At 55.7% G+C, this 9,599-nt stretch overlaps 1 protein-coding gene across 1 annotated transcript in view; it reads left to right on the forward strand.

The window, feature by feature from the left end:
• The first annotated feature begins 487 nt into the window (after positions 1-487).
• Positions 488-9,599, forward strand: part of CYTH3 (cytohesin 3) — an 18,451-nt gene continuing 9,339 nt past the window's right edge. The window contains exons 1-6 of the mRNA XM_030888658.2: positions 488-565; positions 3,105-3,169; positions 3,702-3,768; positions 5,690-5,808; positions 8,804-8,884; positions 9,319-9,464. Coding sequence (XP_030744518.1) covers positions 3,132-3,169; positions 3,702-3,768; positions 5,690-5,808; positions 8,804-8,884; positions 9,319-9,464 — 451 coding nt within the window. The 5' untranslated portion in view covers positions 488-565; positions 3,105-3,131. The remainder of the gene's footprint in view (positions 566-3,104; positions 3,170-3,701; positions 3,769-5,689; positions 5,809-8,803; positions 8,885-9,318; positions 9,465-9,599) is intronic.

Raw genomic sequence — 9,599 nt, forward strand, 5'->3', positions numbered from 1 at the left:
ACCAAGCTGGGCTGAGGTGAGCAATGGTACTATGTAACATGCCTGACTGTATTTTGTATTATCTCTCATGCTCTCAATGACTTTAATATAATGCTTATATATCTCAACCGTACAATTGTGCATTACCGAACCCAGAAGTAGTATTACTGAATCCGAGTAGTAGCGATAGGAGTATCAGCGGGTGGGGGCTGGCCCTTCACCCCCCAGCGACGATTTTTTAAAATTTAATACTACAGTGGTGCACGTTGTCAGTGTCTGGCCATCTGTGGTCTGTGCCTTCTGCAGGCTGCACAGGGGCCCAGCAGTCTTGTGTGGTCTCTGTCACAGCCAAGCTGCCCTGAGTATCATCTCCAGGGCATGTGCTGGGCCGTCCTTAAGGGGCAGAGTCGCCAGGCTGCTTGACTGGACAGTCCCACACTGTGCTCCGGACAAGCGGTGGCTGTCGGGTAGTTTAATGTGATGTTTCCCCCTCTTCCTTTCAGTGCCGGAAGACCTGTCATTAGAGGAGAGAGAAGAACTCATAGACATTCGTCGAAGGAAAAAGGAACTCATCGATGACATTGAGGTAAACTCGAGACTCTGCTTTGGCCTTTGGGTTTAAAAAAGCAAAACAAAACGTGGGGGGGCCCTGTGGGAGACGGGGTGCCCAGGGTGTGTTCGGAGGAGTCACATGGAGAAATGGTGACAGGCATCCAGGTTGGTAGACTCAGACCACCATGCTGGGCAGGTCGGCTGGGGCACATGTCGGAGGTGAAAGAGCGGGAGATGGGGTGATGGAGGAGGAGGCCCTCTCCCAAGACGCAAGGCAGCAGCTGCAGCCTCGACACACGTGGGCTCCTCGCCACACGTGGGCCTCCAGGCCTGCCTTGTCCCAGGGCCCCTCCCGCCCAGCACCCAGCACTGGGCCCGTGACGTTCCGGACACTCGGATGCTTTTTGTTTATTGACCTTTTGCAATTCAGTGGTTTAATCATATTACAAAGTGTGGCACAACCGTCACCATGATCCATTTTAGAAGGATTCGTCATTTTTTCTTTTTTGTGTTTACTATTATTAGCTCCTCGTTGTCCATCACTCTCCCACTCGCTGACGCATCGGGACCCCGTAGGACCAGGTGGAACTGCCCTGTGGCTCTTTACCCTGACTACCTCTGCGTTCACCCACTTTGCATGTGCTCCGTGTGGTAACAAGGCTATTCACATCCCGGCCCATGCTCAGAGTGGCATCACTGGAGGCTTAATCCAAGTGGGAGCGCCGCAAATGGATTCTGGGCTTCCACTGCCATCCACAGCCTCCTGCAAACCAGGTGTTGGCAGATAGATACTTTTTGAATGAGGGACTAAAGCACCGGTGGTGCTCCTATGGTGCCCGCAGTACCCTGCTAGCTATTAGGAGAACAGGGATAAGGGGCACAAAGATGGCAGACACAGGCAGACCTTGTGCTTTCCACTGCAGAGGGCCAGCCCTGCAGCCTGCTCCCGTCTGCCACTGCCCCGGCTCCAAGTTTCCCACCCCTTTGTAGAAAGAGGAGAGTCAGTTAGATATGAGCCTTCCCCTGAGGAGCACCCCATCGCTGTCATGCCAAGATAAATGTGGCCTCCCAGACTATGATCTGGGAGCCCAGCCCAGCCCAGACAATCACCCCATTCTAGGAGCTGCTGCTCTGTGTCGGCGGTTTCCTGGCTCCAAGTCATGAGGTTCCAAACAGAAACCTCTCGAGTGTACTCGGAAGGTGTTTCGTGGAATGCTTTCTGCTCGAGTTCCCTTCTGTTCTTGGAAAACCCAGATAACCCAGCCCAGTGGCTTTGGGCCCAAGAATGGGAGTGTCCCCTGAGAGCACCGGCCTGCCATGGGGATCACTGGTGACGAGCCCAGAGACTCCGAGTTCATGGGAATCTCAGAGTAGTTCCGATACCTCAGGCTTCCTTTGGAAGCTGAAAGTGCCAAGGCCCAGAAGAGGGTAGGTGACTTGCCAAAGGGTCTCCCAGCCACAGAGGTGGAGAGTCACATGGTAGGAAAGGTGGGGGAAGGGTTGCCAGCCCCTGCTGCAATTTCTAGCTCATCTGCGAGCCCTGTTATCAGCAGTCCTGCCTCGAACTCAACCACTGCTCCTGATGGAGGTCAACCTGAGACCAGGGAAGTCAAGTTGCACCTGACCATGGCGCAGTGTTAGCATCTCCCTATTGTCACAAGAACCCGAGGAGCAATGCTGGAGAAAGCCAGGCCTGCAGGACCACACGTGGCACATTCCTCCCCTTGGGCTGCTCTTGTCCTTCCTCCAGAAGCAGCCCTGGGGCGCAGTGGGTAGGGTTCTGACACATGGGGCTGCCAACTCTAAAACCGGCAGGTCCGGCCTGCCAGCTGTTGTCAGGGAGAGAGAGGAGGCTGTCTGCCCCTGTCCAAGCCTGCCAGTTGCTGCAGCAGGAGATGACCTTAGATGAAGCTGTCTGCTCCCCTAAGAGGGACAGTCTGAGACCCCCACGGGCAGTTCTACTTGTGAGCCAGCATGGGCTTGCTGGCAGGGCTTCTTCACCTTACACAGAATAGAACCCGCCCGGTGTACCCTCTGCCTTCTGATCGCACATCTGATGGGTGCGGGCTTAGTTCTCATTTTGTTTTCTCCTGAGCCATGGTGGCCATCACAGAGAGACTGGCTGTCTCGATAAAGGGACAGGCAGAATTTGCCTCACTGCTCGGCGGAGACAGGACATTTTTTGCCCACCAGAGGTCTGTAGCCACCCTGTGCCAGCTGGTCGGTCAGCCCCACTTTCCCAGCCACCCGCGCCCACATCCTGCGTCTCTGTCCCATTTTGGGCGTTCTCAGGGTCGGTCACTTTCTCATCTCGCTGTCACACGTCACAGGCGGCCACCTGTGTCCACATTGCCTCTCTGTCCACGAGGAGCCCAGGACAGAGCCACTCACTGGCTTGCCGCCATCTTTGCCTGACTGCAGCGGGCTGGAACCCGCGGTCTCCAAGGCTGGTTCAGTGATGCCCACCTGGGAGAGCCCCAGGGAGACGGGCAGCCAGAAAACTTGGAGGCCGGGAGGAGAGAGTCTACGTGACACGTTCCCACCTTCCTCTGCCCGACCTGCTTTCTCAACAGCGGCTGAAATACGAGATTGCAGAAGTGATGACAGAGATTGACAACCTGACGTCTGTGGAGGAGAGGTACGTGCGTGTGTGCATGCGTGCATGCATGGGGGGACTCCCAGATTTCACCCCTCCCCTACACACACGTGCGTGCCAGCCATGGCCTGGTCCTCTCTTCAAGGGCTACCCTGGAGCTCTCCTGCCCTTTGCGCCAGAGTCAAGTGGGGCTCCATCCCTGGAAGCCCCCTTGCCCCCAACCCGCTCTTCTCCACCAGCTGCTGCTGGGGGTTTGGGAAGCCACAAGTGAGTGGCAGCATCCGCTGGGCTGTTTGGGGTGCTGATGTTCACCGCTAGCCTTTTCAGGAGTGATCACACTTATTCAGTGTCAGAAGAAACACGGCAGCCAGAGGGTGTCTGCCTCTATCCGGGGGTGGGTGGGGTGTGAGGGTGTGACTCCTCCTCATCCTCTGGTGGTACTGGTGGTGGTGGTGCCTGTGGGGAGGGCAGCCTATGGAGGAAGTGAGACGCAGCCGGGCCATGCCAGACCGTGCCGTCTTTCAGCTTCATGGAAACATCCTGAAGTGCCTCTTTGTCTCTTTCTAAACAATAGCAAAACCACGCAGAGGAACAAGCAGATAGCCATGGGGAGGAAGAAGTTCAACATGGATCCCAAGAAGGTGAGCCCTTCCTCGGCATTGCCGGGTTTGTAGAAACATCCCCCTGGCAGACAGATGGCACAGTTTTCTCTCCCCTCTATTCACCTGGGGCAGAGGAAGGAGGGTCCGGAACAGGAGGAGGGAACAGGGTGTGTGACTAATGATGACCTCCTTGGCCATGAGACCAGAAGAACTAGGTGGAACCCAACTACCGTGACTGGACCCTTCGATCAAAGATTCTATGGAATGATCTGATCAAAGGAAGGAAAACACCCCAAAGGGTTTTACTTTCTAATTGGCTGTAGACTTCCTGGGTGAACCTTGTAATGACTTCTCTGAGACCATCTTTAAGCCGAAAACCAAACCGTCCCATGAGGCCTTCTTAAGACCAGACAGCCGTTTAGCTCAGCGAGCAAAGGAGACGTGTGAGGCTCTTTGGAGAACACTGCGAGTGGCAGCAGCAACTCGCAAGCGTAGAGTGGAACCCTCGAGGGCTGTGCGTGTCTGGACGAGGAGGAGGAGGATGGTTGCACAGCTCAGCGGTGCATGCAGTAACCGTTGCGTTGGTATGTGTCTTAGTGCCAAACTAAAATGCAAAGAGACGCAATCCCGTTCCCTCCTCAGCCCTGCCAGCATGTAGCCGAGGAAGCTCCCAGCCATCTGTGCCGTCATCGTGCCGTCCCAAAGGCACTGCTAGCCTGGCCTCGGCCCTCTGACACCGTTGCCCCCGATTCCCAGCCAGACCCTGTGGGTCCTGAAAGTGGGCCTGGGCTGAGGCAGACCCAGGCTCAATGGAGGGGTCCGAGTTGTGCAGAGGGTTGAGTGTTCGGCTGCTCACCAAAGACCCCAGGGCCCACCTAGGACCCCCGAGCCAGCTACTCCTCTGGAGAAACATGAGGCAGTCTGCCTCTAAAGCAGTGGTTCTCAACCTTCCTCATGCCGCGACCCTTTCATACAGTTCCTCATGTGGTGGTGACCCCCAACTATAACATTATTTTCGTTGCTACATCACTGTCATTTTGCTACTGTTATGAATCGGACAACCTCTTTGAAAGGGTCGTTCAACCCCCAAAGGGGTCACGACCCGCACGTTGAGAACCGCTGCTCTAAAGATTTATAACCTCAGAAGCCTTCTGCCTACAGTGTTACTATGGGTCCAAGTCCCCTCGTTGGTGGGGAAGCTCAGGGCCTGGTGTATGCACCTGTTCAGCCACAGGTAGCAGACTCCAGCTACAGAGGCTAAAATCATCCATGGGCTGTTCTCTCCCCCCACCAGTAGAGCAAGCTGTAAGAGCCGCCAGCGCCACTGCTGCGTGACTCCCAAGTTACAGGACCAAGGTCTCTGTGTGCACCTGGGTTCCCCTCACCACAAGATCACCACCATGGTTCCAGCACCACACCCAACTTGAGGCAGGATGGGAGGCATGCTGAGCTGTGCCCGCCACAGGGTCCCCTTTGAGAAACAGACCCTTCCCAAGTGCTCCCCGCAGCCTCCTTTCTGTGTGCGGGTCCAGGTCAGAGTCACACAGTCCTCTCTAGCTGCTGGGGAGGCTGGCAGTGACTACTCAAGAGGAGGATTGCCAGACTCGGGTCGGGGAGGACTGCTGTTGTCCTGCCTCCAGCCGCACTGAGCCCTCCCGACACAGAAGGGACCTTTTGTCCCCTCCACCGGGACAGTTAGCTGCTGGTACTTGGGTCATGGTTATCTCTAATCACCACTGGCGACGGTTTGTTCATTAGCTTCGGCACACCGCCTTTTCACCTGTGAGCTTGCCAGGAGGGCGAGGGGCTTGCCTTTGTGGGTGCCGTGTGCAGTGGGAAGGTTTGCAGACCAGCTTGGGCCCTTGGTGCCCACACCTGCCGGAGCTGTGCACTCAGCGCCTGGAACCGTCTGAGGAAAAGGACCTGTGTGACCCTCCTCACCTTCCGCCTGCTCCTCCAGGGAATCCAGTTCCTCATCGAGAACGACCTGCTGCAGAGTTCCCCGGAGGACGTGGCCCAGTTCCTGTACAAAGGGGAGGGGCTCAACAAGACCGTCATCGGGGACTACCTGGGCGAACGGTAGGCTGAAGGGGACGAGCCGGCCCGGCCCGGGCTCGGCCTCCACTGCGGGTCTGTCGCAGTTAGTTTGCCCTGGGCAAGGGGTGGGGGGACACAAGCTGCTCCTCAATCGGAGTGACCCCAGGGCCGTCACCTCCTCGCCATGCCCTCCTGAGGAGAGAGCAGCTCGGGGGTTCTAGGTGGGCCCTGTGGTCTTTGGAGTGCCCTTCTTGAAAGACCCCTGGTAGAACTGGAAATGCCGTTGCCTCTTTCTCTTTGTGTCAGAAAGCTTTCTGGGTCTTCTGGTATTTTCCCTGGAAAGACACCAGATTTCTGAGTGGTTTTCCCCCCCACCCTCCCCTTGGGGTGTGAAAACTGGGGGAAGTTGTCATTTTTTTAAATCATTTTATTAGGGGCACATACAACTCATCACAATCCATACACACATCAATTGTGTAAAGCGCATTTGTACATTCATTGCCCTCATCATTCTCAAAACATTTGCTCTCCATTTAAGCCCCTGGCATCAGCTCCTCATTTCCCCCCCTCCCTCCCCGCTTCCCCCACTCTCGAAGTTATTTTTTAAGGCGGAAACCAGCAGCTCAGCCTCCCAACCTGAGAAGTCCATTTACTCTGCTGCACAGATGTGAGGGCCGACCTTACAAGTCTAGCAACTGCTCGCTAAGGGTGACTTCTGCGTGCAGTTTTCTGTTCGAGATGTGTCATCAAAGTGACAAGGGGAATGCTTCCCAGCTCATCCTGCGAGGCCCGTGCTACCCTGATGCCCAAACCAGACAGACGTCACAGCATCAGGCTAATGCCTTTTATAAGAAACATGGAAAATAGCAGTAAAAGATGACAGAAAATGTCCCTCAAACGTCTTTATAGATGCGGAGATCAGAGCTGGAACCCAGCCGTGTCTAACGAGGGCTGTGCAGCGTGACTGAGGGGGCTTTAGCCCAGCAATGCAAGGATGGTTCCAAAGCCAATCAGTGTGTAAGGCACAAAACCACACGGCCGCCTCAGATGAGGAAGGGGGTTTGTTAAAATTCATCAGTTCTCCGTGATACACACACCCGAACAAGGGATAGTGGCCCCCGCCCCATGAGAGAGGTCTCTGGAAATCCCACAGCTATTGCACTTAGTTGTAAAAGACCAGTTGTTTAGCGCTGAGATCGGAAATGGAGCACAGGTGTCTGCTCTCCCCACGTCTTTTCAGCATGGCACTGGCGTTCCAGCCAGCGTAATTAGGCAAATAAATGAACTTTAAGGCATTCAGATTGGAAAGGAAGAAGTAAAATTGCATCTCTTTGCAGATGGTCTTACGATCTTGTTGGTGTAAAATCTCACACCTTTTAGTTCATTTTTAACGGGATCCTCTTTCCCAGGCTCCTTCCAGAGCTACCCAGTACAGCCAGACCCAGGTGCATTGTACTTAACAGAAGGTGCATTTTTGACAAATCAAAGACTTTTGACGGCCCTGCATCTAGAGTCTACCTGTGCCGTTTTTCCAATGGCACGTGCTCACATGGGTCTCTGGATCACATTTTGGCAATTTTCAGACTGTCTCAGACTTTTGTATATGCCTTTGCACAACTGAACAGACTGGCGTGAGTGTTGCTTTTGTGCAATGCACTGGGAAAGCAGAAATGCGCACGTGACTTGCTGGATGACGGAATCCGTTTGACTGCTGTACAGGTCTGCACCAGAGCTCACAGGATCATCTGTCTGCTTTGTGGTGTGTGTGACGCTGGGGGCCTTCACATTAGTGCCCCCAGCTCCTAAACACCTGTGAGGTGGGAACAAGCAGAGCACCCACTGCGGAGGGCCCGACGCACGTGGCCTGTTATTAAGTGTCCGTAAGCTGCTTCAGTTTCATGGCGACCCCACGCACAATGGAACTAAATCCACCCAGTTGTCCCGCAGCAACCTCACAATGGTGGTTAGGCTTGAGCCAGTGCCTGCAGCCACGTCGGGTCGAGTCCCTTCCAAGCAAGACGCTCCTCTCCCAGCCCCCTCCCTGCCAGTGTCCTGCTGCTGCTGCTCCTGGGTTTCCAGTGTCCGACCGGCCGCTGCTATCCACGGGGCTTCCCGTGGCTCATTCCTGCGGAGTGGACAGCCTGTCGTTCTTTGTAGCCCGCTCCTAGTCTGGGGCCTCTGCCGAGTCCTGTTCCCCTGGGTGACCCTGCTGGTGTCGGAAATACCAGTGATGGAGCTTCCAGCATCACAGCTACATGCAAGCCACCAGTGTGACAAACTGGCAGGCCAGTGCTTGCCCTACCACCACCCCCTTTCCAGAAGAAGAAAAGACTGACTCAGCACCCCCTGGCCATTCAGACAATTTGTATTCTCGCCCATCAGCCAGAATCAAATGTGGGTACCTGTCTTTTGCAGTGCCCCCCCCCCCATCATTGCAGGACCACCCTGGGGGCCAGTGTCGTCCACTTCCGGAGTCTCTTACTGGACAGCCGTGTCTGAGAGACGAGAACATTCTGCTGAGCACCTCGGCAGTGCCAGGGTTTGGCTCCTGGCTGTGGTGTGTGCTGCAGGGCTTCTGCAATGTCCTGGTCCTTGAATCGTAGCAGCGATGCTGTAAAGTCTTAGAACGTCCTCTCTTAACTGAAACACAGTCTTCTAGTCTCGCAGAGCTCCAAAGCCAAGCACACTCATGCCACCAGGTCAGTTCTGACTCATAGTGACCCTGCATCAGGCTTTCCTTCGGGGAGCAGCCCACCGCCTCTTTCTCCCTTTGGGTGGCTGGTGGGTTTGAACCGCAGACCTGTGATCAGCGATCCGATGCTCACCCAGCAGCGCACCGGGGCTCCCTACTGCATTAGAAGCGTACTTTAGGAAAGGCCCTCCCTTTGAATAAAAATGAAGGCAGTAAGACACGAGGGGGCTTCAAAGAGCTGGAAGGAAAATGGACTTGGAAGACGGAGGGATTTCCCCAGGCACCTTCTGCAGCCTCGTCATGAGGGACGCCCTGGGCTCAGGACATGCCTCTTTCCTCTCCTAGGGACGAGTTTAACATCAAAGTTCTCCAGGCTTTTGTGGAACTCCACGAGTTTGCTGATCTCAACCTCGTACAGGCCTTAAGGTCAGTCTCACTGGGCACTGGTTCACAGGCAGGTGCAGTCCCTCCTTCCCATCAGGAGCCCAGAAGGCCTCTTAGTGAGCACTGATGTTGTCTAAGCAGACACACGTGCACACTCAGCGGCCTGGACACAAGTCTGGACTCATGGGCCCCTTGTGGCGCCCACTCTCAGATGGTGACCCCGGGAAGCTGGGCACTGCTTCCCGGTCACAGTTCCTTCCCTGTTGGGTTTCTAATGATCCCCAGCAGTTTTGTGGCGTGCTCTCTGCCCATGTCAGCCGATTGATCTGTGGCCAGGGCCTAGCCAGGGGCAGGCCCACTCCTGGCTAGACGCTCCCTCCCAGGCCATCGGCTTGGAGAGCCCAGCTGTCCCTGGGTGTTTCTGCTCAGCTGCGCTGTGGCCTGCAGGAGTCACGCAGAGGCTGGCATCCCCACAGGGCACCCCAGGAGTTTCAGCCCATGCAGCTCCTGGCCACCCACGCTGGTCGCTCCTTGGGTACACCCGTGTGCCTTTCCTTCCTGGCTGTGCGTCAGGCCGAGGCGTCCTCCTGCCTCATCTGTGTGGGCTGCTGGACCTGGGTGGGTGCCTGTCAGCCCTGGGGGAGGCCACGCTCTGAGAGTTCACAAGCAAGCTACGCCCTAACGCACAAAGACCTCCCTAACATGGCTCCAGTGGGAGCCTCTTGACTGTGTGACCTGCTGCCTGAGGGGTGGACCC

This window comes from Echinops telfairi, unplaced genomic scaffold (assembly GCF_000313985.2).
Source record: "Echinops telfairi isolate 266 unplaced genomic scaffold, ASM31398v2 ScPeMD7_5;HRSCAF=22, whole genome shotgun sequence".
Lineage (NCBI taxonomy): Eukaryota > Metazoa > Chordata > Mammalia > Afrosoricida > Tenrecidae > Echinops > Echinops telfairi.